Here is a 21971-nt window from a genome sequence, read left to right as displayed (position 1 = left end):
TCCTGCTACAGAGAATCTTAAACTGACCGAAATGATTTGCCTTTTGGGGGCCTGTTGATTCTAACTGAACTTTGCTAATGATTTCTTTGCACAGAATGAGCCAAATTCTTCCCTTCTGTAACTCCGTTGATTTGAGTGGAGGACTAAATTTGGCTCAGTTACTTTATAATGCTCTGTTGCTAGTAGTGCACTGCAGGAATACTGCTTTAATAGACTGCAGCATCTACCAAGCAAAAATTCTCTACATTAACTTGCTTTTACGTGATAATATACAATAATTTTTTTAATGAAACTTATTCTGTGAGGTGTACCCAGGAAAGCATAAGCAGAATTTGAGACAGTCTTAAGATTATTTAGGCTTTAAGGTTTTAACTGCATGGAGAAAATAAAAAATTCAGTAGCCTGAAGGGTTAAATTGCAGTAGCCTATGGTACCCACTCCACAACGGCCAGCTGCTTTGCTTCCAGTTGGGAAGGTATTAACCTTCCAGTGAAGGAAAAGACTCTTGTACATTTCTCTCTCATTGAAATCCTAGTGCAAACACCTGGCCTTCCAGGTACATGGGCCAGTTGAAGCAGAGAGTTTTGACTCAAACAGCTTTAGTCTGGAACTGAATTCTCCGATATGCCAGTTAGAAAAAAACAATTAAAATACCTAAAGGAACAAACAATAACAGCTCTGACAGACTCATATGAGCATAAAGGGAGGAAGGATGGTCCAGTGGTTAGGGGTTTAATCCCAGGACTTGGGAGCGATGAGTTTGATTCCCTGCTTCTGGGTGACTTTGAGTAACTCACTTAATTTCTGCACATCAGTTCTCCAGCTGCCCCATGGGGATAATAGCACTTCCCTACCTCACAAGGCTGTTATGAGGATAAATTCATTAACAACTGTGAGATGCTTTCATACACTGGGTGATGGGAGCCTTAGTTAGATAAACAGAACCAAGAGCCTTTTCACTTAGCACTAGATAGTTGAGATCCCCTCTAACGGCATAAACGGACCATGCCAATCTGCACTATTAGATTCCATCTTTGTTTCCTTTATGCAGCCTAATAACAGTACGGGGGAAAGGATATTTTTATCCTGGAATTTATTCCACGATAGTTGGAAAATCAAATGATGGGTCAGGATAAAAGGCCTTTCCCCATGTTATTCATGCGGGAATCACACAGGAGTCAATCAGGAGGAAGGTACATTCTCATGGTATAATGAGACAAGTAAGAAAGTTGAGGTGGGAGTGGCAGGCTTTGTAATGCTCTCAGGCTCTGAGTATGTCACCCTTTGATCAAACACCTTCTTCTGGAATGGGGAGTGGGCTAAAAACAGTGATGTTCTTACTTGGCTTTTACATTGCTGGAGATGTTGTTTAGAAACTATGGTTTATGGCTACAGAATAATTAGCAGAGATTAACTCTATTCTTCAAACTTCTCACATAGTTTTAATAAAATTCCTTCTTTTCAGATCCAGTTAAACAGCAGAGGACTTATCTATTCTGTTGGCTTGCTGCTGGCATCAGTGTTTGTCACCGTATGTATATAATCTCTTGTTCTTCATTTCCAAGATAGTAATTTTATAGACGTTTGCTTTTTCTCCACGTGCTCCTTTTCTCTTAGAGCAGCAGCAATTGCTGTGAGTCCCGTTGAGAGGTACTGCTGATTCCTACTGTAAAATTTCCAGGGGCCTAATCTGGTATTTTGCAAGCAGTTATCTGGCCTGACACAAGATGGCTCATACATTGTGTATTTTTTCCTGAGAGGAGCCCCGGGAAATTCACTAGTAATCGTTAGTCACTTTCCATGGTAGAAATGAAGCCAGACTTACTCTTGTGCACAATCCACTCTCCAGCTGGGCAGATATGAGTTTGCCATAAAACACAACAAAACTGACATGTTCCTATTCAAGCATCAGACTGTTTAAAGCATACAGAGGTGTTTGCACCTGCAAATTGCAGGCCCAGGTACACAGGTGAAAGCTGTTTTAGACACACAGAAGGGAGATGGCCATTGAAAAGTTTAAGGGGTATGAATCTCGTAGAATTAAATGGAATTGTTCTTGCCGGAATGAACTGACTATTAAAATACTGGGCCAGATCATTAGCTGGTGTTAATCAGTGCAGCTGATGGAGCTACGCCAGTTTACTCCAGCAGTACATCTGGCGCACTGTATAGTAATATCCTAAAATGATAAGTTGCAATTGAGAACAGAATATTCTTCAAGCAAGTCAATGGCACTCAGCAACGGAAAAGTAAATGTCATGGTCACGCTATTGAGAAAGGTGCTGGCCACTGATTGTAAATGTTTGTGATGTTGCAGTTTACTCTGAGCAAATGACTGTGTGTATTGTAGGTATTTGGTGTCCACATGAACAAATGGAAGCTGGACAAGAAGCTGGGAATTGTGTGCCTTTTCCTGTACGGCATCTTCTTATGTTTCTCCATCATGACAGAATTCAATGTTTTCACTTTTGTGAACTTGCCGATGTGCAGAGATCACTGATCCGGGTGGCAGACTGTCGAGAGGTACTTCCTTCTTACCTGTGCAATACCAAACACGGCTGGCGGCTCCGGAACACGGTGCACCCAATGGTCGTGAAATAGATCCTGCTCACTGTTCATAGGATTCTCCTCCCATCTCGGTTTACCCTCTTCCGACCCCGAAACCTGGAAAAATCCTGCATCGATGTGAAGATAATTTTTTTTTCAACATTAATGTGATTTCCAAGTTCAGTTTTTGAACAGTGACTGGGATTCTAAATGAACTGGCTGCTATCTGGCGTTGAGCCAGGCAAAACTGGTCTGCTACAATTCCTTCCTTTTTAAGTTATTTGGTGGAAGACTAATCTAATTTATGATTTAAGACTATTGCTAGAATGCAGAAGAAGAGGGTACATTGTATATGGGGTGTTTTTCAAGCAGAACTATGGGAATCTTTTATTTTTATTTTTTCCAGAGATCAACAGCCTCTCTTTGCAACTTCTCCTTCTGAGCACTGGATTTTGTGTAATGATCCAAAGGTCACAAGTGCAGTGTATTATGGGAACTCAATTTGAAATACTCAGCATATGAGTGGATTGACTGTTTATTAAAAAAATGACTGGCAAGGCAGTGGATAACAAGCTTATACTATGATTAACGCATCTCTTAAAGGTGTTGTAAGGAATGCAAGGTGAACATGGCTTCAAAGGGTAAACACTGCTACCATTTTCATTATTAATGTCAGAGTTTAATTGCTAGGCTATTTATATGACTTCCAAGCAATGGTTTAGGACTGCCAGCCCACGAGGGCTAACGAGGAGGGGTCCTGGTTTTTAATGATCCACACATTGCGATGCAAGGTCAGAACTTCAGAGGATCATCCAACTTCTTGTAGTTTTTTGGGGGAGTGTGTAGTTTTATGTCTTATTCGTTGTGAGAGGGACATAAGCACAGTCACACATTCTCAAAATGAGTTGTAGACACTGGTTTCTTTAAAAGGAAAGAGGCATATTTTGCACCGACATTGTTACTGAAGTCATAATTTGCCACTCTTTAAAGAATACACTGGACCTGGCCAAAAAATTTTACAGCTGAACTTATCTGATATCAGATTGTCGTGGATTTATTCCACCTCCTTCTGGAGGAAGAAAGAGAGAGAGAGAGAAATGGCACTTTTAAAATGCAGAATATCTTTAATGCAGATTCACTCACAAATCTAAGTTATGATGAAAGTTTTTGCCATTCGCTGTTCTAACAGACCTGCAAGGTTTTGTATAATACTGTATTAATATGCAGACAAATTCCACTACATGAGGAACACCTATGATTGCCACACCTGTATGTATTGAAATTGTAGATTCTTGCCAGTGCTGGCTGTTGTATTTACTTTAAGCATTGATCACTTCTGATTCATTTGGTATAGTTTTTTCCTCTTCCTTGTATATGTTCTTCTATGAAGCGTAATAAGATACTACCAACAAGGTGAATGTTTTTGTCTATGGTACAGACAGTGGCCAATATTGGTAGACAGGACACAACAAAACAGGGCCCTAAGAGAAAAAAAAAACCTGAACTAGCGGAAGAAAAACAGTTCAGAGTGAAGACCAGTTTAGCAACTCACTTGCACTTTTGCACTTGATTATTTAAGATTCATTCTCTTCGGACAAATAACCCTTTCCAATCTGTGATCTCTATTCGACACAGCACGTTACTTTCTATCCTTTTCACATGGAACAAGCGAAAATACAAGTTAATCGGGCAAGTTCCATGGAAAGTTGATGCACATCCACCGTGGGTAAAAGCAGACTGGTGGGTCTCTGGAGGAAAGTAGGTGTGAAGACAGAGCAGATGTGGAGAAAGGGGAGAGAAAAGAGGGGCTCCATTTTATATATGTGTTGCTATTTTTTCTTCAGGAACATAACTGTGATCCCACTTGTTTCGCTAAGCAGCATTCTAAGAACAGCATGCTAAGAACTACACCATATGGAAATCCCATTGCATTAGAAATCCCCATTGTACCTTCTGAGTGTGTTTTTAATTAATAATAACCACTAAAATGTCTCAAAAGACTTCCTTAAATTAAAAAATAGTAGCATGATGTGATACATTTCAGTAAATTCCAACCTTGAGGACAGTTATAAGCTTATAACAAGATATAGTAGCTCCTAAGCTGAATCTTTCCTTACTCGCAGAAGAGACAATATTTGGACAAAAAAAGTTTCACATCAGGGCCTATTATTATTTCTATTTTGAATATTTATACTGCTGCTCCAATGGAGCCAGTTGGATCTATTTCTACGAAATAGCCATTATCTATCCCATGGCACAAAAACTGCATGACTGGTTTTTAGGAACTTTTCCTGTTGACATACATCAAATACTGTAGTATCGTAGCTTTGCATTGTATATGTATCCTGAACTTTGTGCATTTTGCAAGAATATTCTGAAAGTTGCTCATTCCAGGTGTAAGCAAAGAGGTATCTTAGATGCACTGAACTGCTCTTACCTGTGCCATATTCTTACGAGATGTGATAGAATGTTTTCTTTGATGACTGTTTGAGTTAGATGTACTTGTGATCTGAAACCAAAGCACATGATACAAGCTTGATTTGAAATTGAGGGCCGGTTGAGTGTGTGAGTTCTCATTTGTTTTTAAAAGAAAGAGCCTTTCAAACTGATAGCTTGATTAAAGCCCATGGAAAAATCTCCCAAGACAAAAATGTAAGCACTTTTCTGTGCAAAGTTTATTCTGCGATCACTCTTCATGAAAGGTCTCCCTAAGGCATACAATAATAAGATCGCTGCCTATGCCGACTGATACAGTGAGTATTCACAGCTTTCATTTAGTTTTCCTTCCAAGCAATCCTAGACAATTTTTAATGAGCATTTCAAAGAGAGCTTAAAGAGCCTTCCCCCCAGTAACTTTTGACCTGATTTTGTCTAGGCTGACACCAAATATCTGATCCCATAGTTTCAACTCTGTTTGACACATGGTTAGCCCTCCCTTGACAGTGATTAAATGCCAAAATCTTGTGATGTGGGTGGTTTTAAGAGACAAAGGAAAGATTGCTTTTGCCCTGCCAAAGTAGAATTCTATACCTTCCTTTTTATTATTATTATTATAATTTTTTTAAAGAAATAATGCATTTTTTGTAGCTATAGGTACCTACAACAGAAAATATCTCGCGTGGAGGGCATTTACACTAGTGTGGCTTGGGAGGTTTCTGTGTTGCTCTGTTCCTTTGTGTTTGACTTTGTGTCCTGAGCTGTGTCATTGAAGTTAGTGAATTTGCATGCTTTGGATTTGTGGCTTTTGCACCTGTGAAACAGCAATTTATGCTAATTTTAAGCATTCAAATTCCTAACAAAAATTTCTTTCAAAAACAAAGAAAAGGAAGTGGGAAAAACACCCACAAGTGCTGAGGACACAACGTTTAATGTCAGTGTAAGAACCGGAGGTTAACATCTAACGTGCAATAACAGTAGCCCAGATTTTCAATGACTTTTCTTAATAATCTGTAAAATAAAATGTAGGTAGCAAATACTGTTGGATACTTTAAAAAAAAACCTACAACTTTCTGACTACTGACAGATGTTTCTTTTATCAAATTTATCTTTTCAAATTAAGTAGGAGGGCATGTCAGATCATGCTGCAATGTCAGGCCTTGTCTATATTCAGAAATACACCATTCATTTAATTCATTAATTCTCCTGCTCATGGAGAGTAGAGTACACACTTTGGATCAACCATTTCTAGAGAGCTCAGTCTCCTGTCAAGGTTGTGGCCTGCTCCAAATTAAGGCTGTGGCAGGCAAAGTCGGAAGCCACACTATCCTTCCAGCCTGTGCGAGGCCATCCACAAGGTCTTCTCCATCCTGCTTTTGTTGAATCGAATTCATAAAGCTGGTGGTGTGTGGATGGTATGGAGTATAGATAGCAGATGGCCTAGCTGAGATGATGAAGAGTTGAGTGGAAAGACACTGGACTGAGACTGGGTCTGACCCTGACATCCTCATTTCATTTTGAACAATGAATGAATGACCATATTATCAATATGATGTTACATGTTCATGTCAAAAGCATCCAGTCCAGTGCGTCTCTGTGGTGTGGTGGTGGTCAGAGCCAGCATAAAAAGGATGGAAGCCACTGCTGCTTGATAGATACTCATCTTAGAGTTGATATATGGCGTTGGTGCCACAGAGACTTCCAAAGAGCATGCATATAACCTTTGACCTTGATGTTGATGTGTTGATGTTCAGCAAAGGCAACCCTCCCCTCCCATGACAACAGAAGAACAAAGAAAACAAACAAATTCAATCAATCTCTTCTTGCCTTGATGTATATGATAGATAGGGGGGGTAGATCATATCTTCCATCTTCATCAGTCTTCTTTTTGAATTGAAGAGAAGAGCAGTTGATAACAGATAATAAAAAAAAAAAATCGGAGGGGGGGGGGGTAAGGAGCCTATACAAGAAAAAGCCCCAAATATCGGGACTGTCCCTATAAAATCGGGACATCTGATCACCCTAAGACAAGTCTTACTTCTTACTTGCTTTTTCCATAAATATATTCAGGACATTGATGAGATTAGTATTTGAGGATGAGAATCTAGCTGTGGTATCTGCATATTCCAGGTCTGCTATGCGGGAGTCATGCAGTACCACCCCTGGTATGCGACTAGTGACAGTTTCCATCATTCAGTCAGTAACAGTATTGAGCATATCAGGGCAACCAAGCATCCTTGATGGACAGTGCTGTTCTATTCAAACCAGTTGGACATCCTGATACCTACGTGGATACAGCTCTCACTTTGGTAGTGTATTTCTATGAGAAGGTGGAAGAGCTTACCAGGCACACCAGCAGCTTGCAGACAGGGCCACAGGGAGCAATGATCAACCAAGTTGGAGGCAGCATTTACATCAATAAAAGCTGTATGTACATCATATTCCCTGTGCCAAAACTCTTGATCTTTTCCAATAATTTGTCTAATGGTAAAAATCTGTTCTGTGGTTGATTGGCTTGCTGTAGGTAGCGTAGATTCTTTATCAGGGGGTTAGCATGCTCACGAAGAATCAGCGTGAACAGTTTACTTGCAATGGAAAGCAAAGTCATGCTGCAATGATTGGAACACACCAGACTATCGCCTTGTCCTTTCTAAAATGGGAGAATAATCCCATGGCTCCAGTCATCAGGTAGTTTCTCATGAATCCATACTTCATTGATAATTTGGGTCAGCCATCCCAAGACAGAATCCTGGCCATTTTTGATCAGCTCAGCAGCTATACCACAAACATCGGCAGCATGGCCATTCTTGAGCTTACAGGCTGCGCTTCAAACCTCCTCGATAGTGACATCCTCTACTTTACATGGAGGGGCTCTCATTGGGCTCTTCACATCCTCCTGGAGTTGTGGAGCTACAGCTCTGATAGGATGGTTAAGAAGCACCAGAAAATGTTTTTTTCCATCTACTCAGACATTCTGCCTCAGTGCACACAAAACATTACTCAAACTGTAACCTGGAAGTGACGAGACACCCCCCAACCCACCCACTGGCTGATGGAACCAAAATTTTTGGACCTTTGCACACAATGTAGATTTGCAGTTTGGAACGTACCCTGAAAACCATTGTTGCTCCTACCCTCCCATCACTGAATTGAACCAATACAACATTTCTGTTGCAGGACTCACTGAGACCTGTTGGAGCTGCACCAGCAGGACAATTATTAACAGCAATCATTATGTATGGTCAGGCCTCAGCAGTGTCGCCTTGGCCTTGTCAAGGAATGCCTGTAAAGCCCTTATAAGCTGATCTCCCATCTCCAAATGTATCATGTGACAAGGACTTTCTTATAGACATGGCAACATCACTGTCATTGATGCTTATGCCCCCACTTACCTTGCCAGTCAGGAGGACAAGGAACAATACTCATGAGCGATATGTTATGTCATCAGAGGAGTATCCCCTCATCACATTATCATTGCGCTATGCGATGCCAGCACTGCACTGGGAGCCAATACTAGGAAAGCTTGGCCAGAAAGCATTGGGTGTTTTGTTGCAGATGCAATTGTGAACAGCAATGGTGAGCGACTGCTTGAACTTTGTGCTGCAACTGGACTCCATGTTTCTGATACCAATTTCCAATGGAAGAACATACACACATGGACTTGGTATTCCAATGAGGGACAAACCCACAAAGCACTTGATCACATTTTCATATTTCATTGGTGGAGAAGTTGTATACACCACTATTGGGTGTTCGGGTGTGCTGAAGTGGTCAATATCGATCACCGGTTGCTTGTGGCCATGGTGGAACTGAGGTTGAAGGCAACTCAAACCAAGCCTTCCATTAGTCATTTAGACTTACTGAAATTGATTGACTGCTGCTGTCAAAATGGAATGCCAGCTGAAATCTGCAACTGATTTGAAGCTTTAGCCCTTGCAGATGAAAGCCTTGAACAGGAGCAAGTCAACAATTTATGAGACTCTTTCCAGTCTTCCGTTATGGATGCCATCAACAGAGTGCTGGGGAAAAGGCACCCCAGGCCTAAACATAAATGGATCAGAGAACAGACCCTGGACAGAAAAGAAAAATACCATGTGGCTTGCTAAAATGGGAACAACCAAGAATACCAATGCCTTGCATAACACAGCTTTAAAGCAGGACATTTGGGGCAAATAAGGCTCAGTTGACGGAAGCTGCATCAGCCAGAAATGACTGTGGGACTGTCTATAAAGAATTGTGCACCTTAAAAGCTGGTCCAGGGAACAAATCCTCACTTGTCAAAGATGGATGCCATAACATGCCAGTTTAACTTTAAAATGGTTTTTAAAATGATATACTTAAATCAGTGCAAACTCAATGTGGACAGACATTCTTAATTGAATTTAAACCTGCCTTATAGCAATGAAACTTCATTTGGTAAAGCATTGGCTTAAGCTAAATCAATATAAAATAGCTTTAAATCCAATTAAGAGCATCCTCACAGGGATTTGCACAATTTAACAGAATCAGTTTAAAATCACACATTTAGGTTGAAGTGATGCGAGTTTGAATACAGACATGGCCTTGGCAGCTTTGCTTCAAACATAAGGAATTATGCCTGGTAATGCGTGTAGTTTGAATAAGCTGTACAAATGCATTGGGTCTATTGTGAGGCTCTGAGTTGAAAGAAAGATAAGCGTTTCCAGTGCCCTAAGACTCTGAGCAAAACCTTGGCGCTGTTGAACTCAATGGCAAAAATGTCATTGTTTCAGCAGGGCCAAGATTTCTTCCTATATGTCTTTACAACAGCACATCCTGTTGGTCTTTAAAACAATTATTTAAAAATATGAATAAGTGAATCAGACACAGAACTCTTTTTTTTTTAAGCCGAATCAACAAACTAGTTTTTACTAATAAAGCTTGGCACAAAGAAGGCGATTGCACATGAAAGTGTTATAGGGGCTAGGAACTGTAGGAGCCTGGAACTTGTAGCATATTTCACTTGGAGCAAATTCATTTACTTTATCCCTAGCTCTGCTGACTCATTGGACAGACAATCAAAAGTTTTTAAGTTTCCAGAACTGGAGTTGAAGCCAAATTTATGCCATGGGGGAAAAGGCAAGGTATGCCCAACGAGGCAAGCATGGAAGAAAAACACTTTTTTGTTTTGTTTCTTTGATCACACATCAAGCGGTATAATTTGTAACATTTGGCTGTGAATCTAACTCTATCCACTTCTAACAGCCCACTAACTATGCCAAGTCTTTGAAGCGTGGGTGGAGCCAGCTAATTTCATGAAAGCTTTTAGTAAAAGAAGCACAGTTCTTGTAAGGTTCCAAATATTTTAATAGTTTTTAATTGTAATTTTCAAATTACCAGTAAAACAAGTTTTAAAACTTCCACACCAAAAAAAACAACACCCCAAACCCCTATCTATTTTGTTCTTTTCAATTGAGTAGTACTTGAATGTGCTAAAATTAACATGGACGTTTTTAATAATAAACGTGACTTTTTATAGCAAGTTGGAGAAATGAGGTTCAGTGTTAAGTACCTGAACTTTCATGAACAATCATTATAGGCACAGAAGTTTGTTCAAATGCTGAATATTTTCCCATTAGCCTTGTGGTTGCAGATCAGCATATCTGTGACAGGTAAAGCAGGTAATTTTCATCTGTAATTTAGGAGGTCTCTGTTATTGGATCCCATAGAACAGTGTACAGATTTCATAATAGAATCAACTGTAAGGTTGTTACAAATTGTATCTGTTTCTTTTTTACCTCTTCTTGCAAAGAAAAAATGTCTATCAACATAAATGGGCTTCATCAGTGGTAAGAAAGCTAATCTTAGTTACTATGTCACTAGAAGTGTCCAGATAAAATTCTACATACAGATAGATTTAGATTTGAACATAAGTAACTGATACTGGATGGTTTTGGTAAAATAATTCTTTGGACAGATTATCTGTTTACAAGCCGTCGTATAGCTGGTTGCCTCTACATACAGAATGGCAAGATTATAAGGATTCATGCCAAATTTTTGAGCCGTTACACTAGATGAGAGCCTTAGGAAAGAACACTCCTTTACCTTCACTATTAACAGAAGAAGCAATAAAGGAATGCAACTGCCAATGACATTAAGTCAATAACATCAGGGGTATTTTGAGCAGAGTAGCTGTTTTGAAGTTTCAGTATTTCCGTAGTTTTAGATTTCATTCTTCACATTTAATATACATTACCTGAATGTTACTATCTTTGAGAATGAACCAAATGTTTTGAGTCCTAAAATGAGTTGCAATTATAACTCAGGCAGATGTATACAGTACAGGTTCATTTTGACAGGGGTCAGGCTGCAGTTACTTTGCTGTTCAGCAGAATGTTAGAAGGGAGATAACCACAATCAGAATAGAGTTTCTGAGAATAGATTTCCTTTCAGTTAGCCATGACATTATGGAAAAGAAAAATGTGCTTAATGTTCCATTGTTGTTGGTTCCTGAAATTAGATAGGCTTAAAGTATTGGGGGAGAGGGGTTGTGCAGTGGATATGATTCAGCCCAGTGTCATGATGGTACTTATGAGCTTAACACCACACACAGGGCTTCTGAGGCAGCCAGCGCATCAGGAAAGCTTGTCTGGGAACCTGCAAAGACACAGTGAAACTCAAAAAATGCATGGCCTTGAACAGGGATGGGGCATGGCTAGTATAGCTAGGAATGTGCTGATTTTGTGTAGCACACATCCCCCCCTCCCCAGCAACCTCTATCAGAAGCACTCCTGTGGAGGTCCAACCATAACTTAAAGTTCTCTCTCCACCCAAGACCCTGAGGTTCATTGGGGTAAATGCCCATAAGGATACAGGGGGCCAGGCTGACACAACATGGTGTCATTTACACCTCCCTATGGGCCTGATCCAACTCCCATTACAGGCTCTGACAGAGTCCCATGTACTATCATGAGAATTGCATCAGGCCCTAAAGCCTCAATTCAGCAAAGCATTGAAGCACATGCTTAAGTCTCAAGGAAGTCAATGGAGCTTAAGCGTGCACTGAAAGCTAAGCATGTGCTTATGTGCTTTGCTGAATTGGGGTCTAAAGGTCAGGTTCAGTGGATGTAACCCATTGGCATAAACCGTGGATGCAGTAAAGTCTACCCATTCCAAGCAGTGCTGTAGAAAAAGTCATTCAGTGATGAATGAGCAGAATACAAGACTCTAGCAAGGAGAGTCTTTACCGAATGTGCCTTTGACTGAAAAGAGATTTTAACTAAGAGTGAACTACTGAGGAAGCTTTTTACTCTTTGTAGTATTCTTTAGGAAAGTAGATTTTCCCTGTTAAGTTTTGCCATGAGTTGGCATATCACATTCCTGGATTTTGCTACACAAATGAGGTAGCATGTCGGAATGTTTTTAGCAAACATGGTCTGATCTTCAGCCCACTGAAGTCAATTGAATTCGATGAGCTTTGGATCAGGCCCACAGTCAGGAAAATCAAGAATGCTTATTACTGTTTTCTCCAACAGAGAGGTCACAATTCAGCTGGTCTGATTAGCAAAGTTTGTGTGTCACCGTTCATTTGAGTCTGAGTGATTCGTAAATACATAAAAGGGTGTGAGACAGCACATGCTGTACGTTCAGTAAGCTTGGCAGTTTCTCCGTATTCCAAATGTCCGTTGACAGACTTGGAGCTCTTTGTTGCATCTTAGTGTTTATAGCCTAGTTTGAAGAAGAAAAGAGATTTCTGGTATGGCTGGCAAATTTTGGGCTCAGGTACTGCAGTGATAGTTACCCCTTTTCTCCTTCTGTGTATATGGCTGCATCTGTAGGTGTGGAGGCTAAGATACAACATAAGAGCAGAATCCTGGCCCCACTCAAGTCAATGGGAGTTTTGCCATTGATTTCAAAGGAGCCAGGATTTAACACAAAATGTTGAAAGCACTCTTACGATAACATTCTGTTATAAGGTGAAAGTTCACCCAAATTCCGAGTCCAGTCATTACTTACACATACAGACCCATTTGCGTCCATAGGATTACTGTAGGAAGGGCTACTCTTGTGATTGAGAGTTTGCAGAACAAGTCCTTTATCAGTACAAGTCTCATCAGGACAGTCTTTGTCAACTGAGGAAAGGTTAGTTTCCTTTAGTCGGATGGGGAATGCACCTTGCAATTTATTTATGAAGGTCCTTATGGGGTGGAATCCATCCACCAGTCTCAAAACTATAAAATGAGGTCTATAGCACAGGAAAATGTCATCCCTGTTGTAAGAGTAATAGAGTTACACCAGGGATGACTATAGCTCCATCTCATAATATTTGTAGCAAATGATGATAATAACTGAACAAAAATATGTTGCGGGGGATGGAGTGGGAGAAATACATTTCATAGCAGGGATGCTCTTGAATGTTTGAAAGGTGAAGGATCAAAAGTCCCTGATTTCCCTACAAATATCTGACTGACTGCACGTCCCACCACATTTTTAGGACGCAACAACCCGAGTGATGGCTGGTTGCTCCATAGGCCATTATATAGGAAGACTTCTGATATAGTTTGAGAGGTGGAGAATTTGAAAAATTAGCAGGTGTAAAATAATGTTGGGCAAATGCTGTGGATTCTGTTTCAAAAGCAGCTTCCCCTCTGAATTTGGTTGGTTGCTTGTAGATGGGTATTATTGGTTTCCTTGTGTCAAAAGGATGTGAGATTGTGCTACCATAATCCCTTTATTAAGTATAGAGTCAGCCTGTGGATTTGAATGTTTACAAGTGCACTACCTAAGACAGAAGTCATGCATTGGACTAACAGAAATAGGAGGCAGTTTTGGGCCCAAGACTAGGTGGGAGAAAATGCAGAGTGGACCTCTTGCTTCAAATACCTGTCTCAATAGCACGCTGGTATAACTCACAGTGTACCCTACACTGCACATGTTCATTGAAACATCAGCTCATTACACAGGCCATTGGAATCCTCTCCCAAAATCTTTTCCCAAAGAGAAATCAGTGTCTCTTCAAAGTGAAATTTGCACAATACGCAGGTGTATTTTATATTCGATCCTCTTCCTGGGAATCCCTGTTTTGTTCATTTATAAACAGACAACACGTTCTGTCCACTGTAAGCGAGTGAAATGGATAGGATCCTGGCTTTTTTATAGACAAAGAAAATGATTACACTATGAGCGTTACTGATCCAACTGAATGATAATAGTTTTGATGTGGGTATTTTAAGCTTCCTGAAGCCAGGCCATCCCATATTTAACTATATTCATTAAAGGATTTGGTCGTGAATATGACAGATTTTGGGCCTTATTTTTTTAAATTTTTAAACAAAGATTTATATTATGTACTTTAACCCAGTATGTTCTCTGTCATTAAAACAAAGTCCGGTGGTAGCTGGCTGCCATGTGAATAGGAAGATAAATCTATTCGGGCTCTTGAGAAGACAGAAACTGATGTCAGTATTTAAGATACTTACACACACACACACATTTTTGTAAGTGCAAAAGATGATTACTTGTTTTTAATTTGTTTCCATGTTTGTATCAGCAAGTAAATATTAGTGTTGCATGCCAATCATATATATGTATATAAGAAATATAACAGGACAAGTCGAAACAGCATATCTTTGTAAATTCAATAGTATTTCCAATTATTGTTACTACCACTATGCTAAATTCTAGTTCCCTTTCCTGAATGTAAGAAAGTTTTTAAAAAATGATCAAAGTGGTCAGGAAATTGTGCACTGAAATATTTATACACTTATTTATTTATTTCTCTTACGTGAAGAATTACACCCCTGAATCAGGAAAGCATTACCTTGTTCAGGAAGAGCAGTTAAAACCCAGGGCAGTCAATAGAATTTAAGCCCACGCTTAAAGTTAAGTGCAGGCATTGGTGCTTTCCTGAATCAGGACCTAAAGTTGGAGCTGTTTAAACACATTAGTACCATTATTTTGAACTTCCGTGAAAAGCGGTGAGACATTTAATTTACTGTGATTTTTTAATCAGCTTGCGATTCCCCTTCCTGCAACCTTTATGGTGCAGGTAGTTATTGAACATTGAGAGAACCTGAAAAATGTCTCTGTGCTGGTCACTTGTACTGATCGCTGGAGTAGAAATGCGTAAATATCAAACCTTCACCTCCGTCTGTCAATCTATCATATTTTGAGGGCAACCATCCCTGTTTTTTCTGAGCACCATTTACAGTCATTAAAATTTACATTTCGTGAGGTTTTTATAAAAGATCTTCCTTTCCCAAGTTTGCATCAATTTCTTCCAAAAACTGTTTTTAAAAAAAGTCTAATTGACCTCGAATTACCTGTGATGACCTCCATTTTTGTAACATGAAAGTAAATGTTTGGGTGCAGATCCTCAGCTGGTATAAGTTGTCATGGCAACATTGACGGAGCATTGGATCAACCCCTTGAAATCTTGCAATAAAATGCTCTTACTCCTTGCAAACATGCAAGTGGGTACCCCCATTTCAATAAACCTGTTTGTTCATGTAGGTCAGTACATCTCCATTCTAGGAGGATGTATCACCTGGCATTGCCATCAAGGTGAATTATGGTAGAACTCAATGTGGAGGAAGCAAGAAGCAGTGCAGGAGTCTTCGTAAGAATGGGACAGAGGAGAGGAAAGGTCAGAATTTTATGCTTGAGGAAGCTCTTAGACACTTAAGTATTTTTCATTTTAGGAAGAAAGCCTGCAAATCAAAAGGATAAAGGCTGATTATGAAGCAAGAGTTGCATAAAATGAACCTCCATTTATTGCAGAGTTCATGACTCAACTGAATTCTTCTTAAGTTCTCACAGAAAACATCTTTCTTTCTGGTAGCTCTCCAGAGTGAGTCTAAATCTTCACGTACAACATACATTTCTTTGTATCAAAACTGGGATATGAAATCAGAACATTCCTAGATAAACTAAAACTCCAGCTAAAATATTGCATTTGTTGAGATCTTGAAAAAAGACACAAATAAATTCTTGATACCTTAGTCATTAAAGCTTTCTAATTTTAAAAATGAATGGCATATCAAAAGGGCACAGCAGATAAATACATGTTTTATACAGCACAAGCGGAGAGCAAATGCAAAGGAAAGTAAAACTGCATTATGAAACGCAGATTCTTGTGTAATGAGAATGTTGGCAAGTTTTCAAGGATTGCATTTCTGTTGTGATGTGTCTGAAAGAATATTTGATCTTTACAGTTTCACTTACCGGTTCTGAAAAAGGGTTTGGTTTGGTTTTTTCCAGTAACAAGTACTGTATTTCCTTACCAGGCAAAATGGGGAAGATGAGTCCAAAATATTGCATGCGTCAGACTTGATTCCTACTTTAGGTAAATAAGTGTGTATCACTGATCATGAAAATCTACCGTGCACATGTGTCAGTATAGACCTATATACCTGAGAGACGAATTGCACCTTTGCAATTACTGAATTCTCAGGGCCAAATTGTGACCAACTTCCTCATAAGACAAGCCTCACTGAGTTCAGCATCTACTCTCATGACCAAGGAAGTCACAATTAGGCTCTTAGGCCTAGATCCTCAAAGATATTTAGGTACCTAACTCCATGGTTAGCTGATTAAATAATTGTTAAGAGCTATTTTAATCGCCACAGTGAAATACAAGATGGAAAATAAGCTAGAAGAGACATATTTCCCTCTCTGGCAGTGTCCTGTGCAATGCCAAATTCCCCAGTAAAATGGTGAAACCATGGAAGTGTTCTCATGATTAGAAGGCACGAGCAAAAATTCAAAAGGGTGTGTACACACAGGAAGACAGTATTGGTGCTTTTTTTCGTGCATTGTTATGTATCCAGAAATAGGCACAGGATAAGCTTTCCTATGGGGTGAACTTCACCCCTGTGCGGAAAGGCAGTACAAGGCTGATGAGACATTTAAACCCATAAATAGGATTTAAGTAGGACGTATGTGCCACATAAGCCTAGTACTAACCCTCTGCAGAGAGGTGAATTTCAACCATCATAAGTGGCAGTGCTTTCAGGGTCAGATGTTCATTAGAGCTCAGCATCTCAACAGCTCCCATTTAGGCACTAAATAAATGGATGGATTTAAAAAAAAAATGCCGAGCACCCAGTGACTGCCATTGAAAGTAACGGGTGCTGTTGAGTGTGAGCCCTTTGATTTTTTAATTATTTTTTTTTAGTGGCACTGGCTTGACAGCACATGCTTCTGTGGCTAGAATGTGTTTACAATTACATTGTTGTTAGAGATAAAGAATAATGTAATGTATTCCCTGGAACGCTTAAGGAAAACTTTTTGTTTTGCTAACCTTGCTAAAGTCTCTAGACCACTGAATGCAGTCTCTGGTGTGGCTTTTTCTAAACTAAACAGTGATCAAACTGTATAGCTTTCCTTAAACTATTGTGTGCATGCTTAATTTTCTACTTAATGGTGCATCAGAAGCACAGCAATAAAAGTGACTGATCTGAACATCTTTTATTCAAATAACGTTATCTGGGTTCTTTTCCATTGAGTTTGAAGACTCCATGATGCTTCTAACCATAATGAAGAAAATGTAGGTGCAACTGAGTGTAAATCTGAAATGCACACAACATATAGTTCACTTATAGCAGCCGGGGCTCACCAGCAAGGAGAAAATTCAACTGTTTATAGTAATAAAGTTCTATTCCAAATAGCTTCTTATTAACGTGCTTTTGAAATGTCAAAATGGCGGTGCCACAGACAAAACATTTGTTACCTTTTCAGATAAGTTACAATAATTTTGTCATACTTGTACAAGTATTATTGTCTGTCTTTCTGTACGTTTGTTTTGCAATTTGTTATAGAGTATTACTTGTATGCATAGTTGTTCCACTTGCCTGTGTCAGTTAGAAATTTAACAGAAATGAGAGCATGCATTTCTCTATTTGCTGGTAACCTATGAATTAGAAACTTGTATTTTCTGTGTTTTTCAAGTGTTATAACTATAAACAAAAATTCACATCACTGTTGTCTAAGGAATATCAGAAAGTTTTAATAGATTGAATTACTTTAAATGTTTTGTCATTTGATTTGATACTGTGTCAGATATCTACACTAAGACAATACGTTTTATCAATAAAAAAAATCTTCTCTTGGTACTAACTTAACACTTTAGGGCACATTGTGAAAAATAGAAAATCAACTGTGGGTCAATATCCTACTTTTTAATTTTCTGACTTATTCTTCTAAGGACATCCAGTACCATTGTTTTGATCTGAACATTTGAATAAAAAAAACCAGGGAAAAGAAATGTAGTAGTGTTTATACTTTACATTCCCTTCACTATTCAATTTTCACCCTCTGGGACTTCAGAAGCTCTGTTGGACATAGTGCGGAAGGAGGCTGCTAGATTTTATGTACCTGACTGCCATATAGAAAACAGACATTGAGGAATTTTATTTGCCTAATAGATGGCCAGATTCTGCTCTTTTACATCCGTATAAATCTGCGGTCACTCCACTGAAGTTAATAGAGTTGCTCCAGATTTACCCTGGTTTAACTTGGAACTGATCTAGTCCAATATCCTTGTTTTGGGACCAGTCTTGCACCACTGAAGTTGATGGTGCAGATTCAGGCCCCATGGAGCCAGCCTTAGAAGACAAAACTTAGGAGGTGCTATTAGTACAGCAAGACTTCTTGTAATCAACTTTTGTTGGGAGCCAAGCTTCAGGTACCCTGTGAAAAGGAATGTTATAGCTAGGAAGGGTTATACATACTTCTGGAATAGTGAAGTATCTGTAAGTAACTTAAAGAGGAGCAATTTTTGTCTTCAATGAATGAGTCAGACAGTAATTTCTTCAGGTATAAAAAAAAAATACGGTGATGACAATGTTATTATGTAGGATAACCCTGTGATCAGATGCAATTTATCCAGTGTACATTCTGCCCTGCACCAAAAAGAACTTGGATAAAGATTAGATTTCTCTTGTCCCTATTCAAAATGTTGCTTGGATCACACAAAACATTGGCATCTACATGTGCCACACCTGAACTGTCCCATCCATACGAGGAGCACAAAACTGCTCATCTTTCTCTGCATCTCCCAACTTGTGGAATTTGTCTCTCTGGTGGTGCTGATCTCTGTGGACCTTCTTGGAAAGCGTTAGTCATTGGGAATGCACAAGCTCTCCCTTTGCAGCACCAAGGATTCAGAGCCATAGTTATAAGCACACATTTCTCAGTGCCAAGATCTCCTTGGATATGAGATCTGACTCTCCTCTGCCCTCAAGTAACAGGATAAGAATAAGCAGAGCTCAGGGATAGTCTCCACAGCATGGGACTGGGTGTTATCACAAAGGAGGAACAGCACCTGCACCCCAATCAAAAGTTTCTGTTCCAAGGGCACCTCCCGCCCGTACAGTAATAACAATGCCTAGGACAATTCCTGGGCAGCAGTGTGGCCTACTGGATAGTGCACTGGACAGGGGTTCAGAACAGGTGGGTTCTATGCCCAGCTCTTCCACTGACCTGCTGGGTGACTTTGGACAACTCACCTCACCTGCCTGTGCCTCAGTTTCCCCATCTGTAAAATGAGAGTAATGTTACTGACCCCTTTTGTAAAGTGCTTTGAGAGCTACAGATGAAAAGCACTGTATAAGAGCTAGGTAGTAGTATTCCAGCGAGCTGAATGGTCTCATCAGAAATGTCAGGCTCCACATGCTGACTTTGGCTTCTCTTATCATTTATCCTTTCCCTCAGAGGTTGGTTTAGGGCTCTTCACCCATCAGGCTAGCTCGTCTCAGATACTTTTGTGTGTGTTGGTGACAGCCACTACCACAACAAAGTCTTTCCTTTGCCCATTCTGAAGCCCCACAGCTGTTCACCCGTAGCAGCTGTATATCTCTTGCATCAGGAAGAACCCATATACCCATACATGGACAGCTTGCTGGCTGATTCAAGCTTACACCCTTTGAGAAGTCCTGGCGAGGGTAAACTATCTGTTTCAGTCATGTCCATGAATAAATGGAGAATAATCTGTCTTGATGTTCTTCATCAATTCAAGACAGACACAGACTAGGAAAAGAATTGGTGTATGCATCTCCAGTTGTTCTGAAAGTGGTTGGCAGAGGGCCCAGGCCAGTCTGATGGCTCTGTCTTGGGCCAGACTATGCTGGTGCACAAATCTGCAGGGACATCCCATGTAATTTTTCACTATCACTAGACCTTTTGACTCAGGAAAATCTAGGTTCACATCCTCATTTGGAGCCACTCCACCTGCCTACATAGCGCATGGGACATTAGCTCAACGGACTCTGTCTTAAAGGTGCGCTGCAAAGGACTTTAAAAAACCTTGGGCTTAGGCTGTTATTTTATTCTGTATGATGTATAAGAGCCTGGAAGTTTGGGGAGACAGTATTTATTACTGCTGCTTTTTTAACCTTAGAAATATCAGGAACATCCAGACTGGTCTCTCTGGTTTTGCTGGAGAACCTTTGAGAGGTATCTCTCTCAGGGATGTTTATTGTAAGTTCTAACACTTTGAAGGAGCAAGAGCGCTGAATCTGTAACAGAGCTTTCTTAAGCCAAAATATTAATCAGTCGCTGAAGTTTCATAGGTGTAAATAAAACACAAACTACAAACAAAGTTTTAAGCATTCTCACTCAAAAACACCTTCCTCACCCAAAAAGAACAGGAGTACTTGTGGCACCTTAGAGACTAAAAAATTAATTTATGCATAATTTGTTAGTCTCTAAGGTGCCACAAGTACTCCTGTTCTTTTTGCGGATACAGACTAACACAGCTGCTACTCTGAAACCTTCCTCACCCAGCCGCTTAACTTCTATCACGTCACCGTTGCACAAGGCTTCCAGCCTTGACAGAACCTGAATTTCTAGTGTTACACACTCACACCCACATGCAGGAAGGAAAAATTAGGGCACAAACCCATTTTATTTGTCTCTTTGAAGGTCACCTTTAGCCTACTCCGTGGACGTTCAACCTGTATTTTTGTCATTTGCTTTGAAATGTTACTCCCAGAAACTAAAAGGCCTCTCTCTAGAGGTAGCAGATATCATCCTCTCTCCATGCTCTGCCACATTGATTTGGGGCTGTTTATTACACCTGAAGTATCTCTGCCTCTGCATGTCATGGATCAAATTGCACCTGTCTGTAGCCTCATCATACAGCCTCCAGTTGACAAGGTCTTCAGCCATCTCAACATCCTGGAGCACTTCAGAGGGCTAGTTAATTATTTCCTCTGTTGCCTTTGTTTTCACTGAAAAAAACATCTGCAAGAAGTGTTAGATGCAGGTTTTGATCGTTGGTCCGCCAATCTCTTTATTCTACAGGGACAAAGTTGCCCTATATTCACATCCAAAATGTAGTGTCTGAATGCACCCGGACCAGAATGTCAATCTGGTTTTCCTTCCAACCCCTCATTCTCACCCAGAGGATACTAGGCTCCATACCCTCACCAGAAAGAAGACTTACATGTTTGTTTATTTGGGTAGGACTAAGGCCTTTAGGCAATCACCTAAACTTTTAGTTGTGTTTGGGGTTCTATGAGGGGAGTGCAATTTCCACCCACTGCCTATCAAAGTGGAGTAGGCTTGGCACTGATCCTTGTTCTACCCTGGCAAGAGCATCGGTATCTGCAGGTTATAAGGCTCATTTGACCAGGACTAAAGCAGGGCCTGTCACTGTAACGGTGGCTCTTGGAGAGTGTTGAACTCGTATATTCACATGCCCTGCCCACTTCCTCAGGTTTCCGCTCTCTGGGACTACGTGATTTTTAGCAGAAAAAACTGAGGCATTTGGAGACCTCTCAGCCCTTTGTAACCTCAGCTCCTACCATTTGGTGCTGTGAGGCAGGGGCTCTCATGCAGTCCCAACAGGCAAGTTCCAGAAGCTCATTAGCAAGTGGGTGGCCACATCTCCCAAATGGGACTATGCAGAAGCAAGACTCAGGGGAAACCCCGGGTACCCTTTTTTGTGGCTGTTGCTTCAGTAATCATCCCTCCTTAGACCAGCTCAACATCTGCCCCATTTCCCTTACATCTGCTCTAATTGGGATGGA

General features: G+C 40.2%; 1 protein-coding gene across 8 annotated transcripts in view; it reads left to right on the top strand.

Moving 5' to 3' along the window:
- SLC24A3 (solute carrier family 24 member 3) overlaps positions 1–18193 on the top strand; it is a 356171-nt gene extending 337978 nt beyond the window's left edge. For 6 of the 8 annotated variants that reach the window (XM_039529108.1, XM_039529106.1, XM_039529105.1 and 3 more), the window contains 2 exons: positions 1466–1531; positions 2351–5478. In XM_039529108.1, coding sequence (XP_039385042.1) covers positions 1466–1531; positions 2351–2500 — 216 coding nt within the window. In that variant the 3' untranslated portion in view covers positions 2501–5478. Of the gene's footprint in view, positions 1–1465; positions 1532–2350; positions 5479–15453 lie in introns of those variants that run through there. The other 2 variants (XR_005595867.1, XM_039529110.1) reach the window with 2 other exon arrangements.
- The last annotated feature ends 3778 nt before the right edge of the window (positions 18194–21971 follow it).

Source organism: Mauremys reevesii, linkage group 3 (genome assembly GCF_016161935.1).
Source record: "Mauremys reevesii isolate NIE-2019 linkage group 3, ASM1616193v1, whole genome shotgun sequence".
Lineage (NCBI taxonomy): Eukaryota > Metazoa > Chordata > Testudines > Geoemydidae > Mauremys > Mauremys reevesii.
The sequence above is the reverse complement of the archived record's forward strand: the minus strand, read 5'-3'. Positions and strand labels throughout refer to the sequence as shown.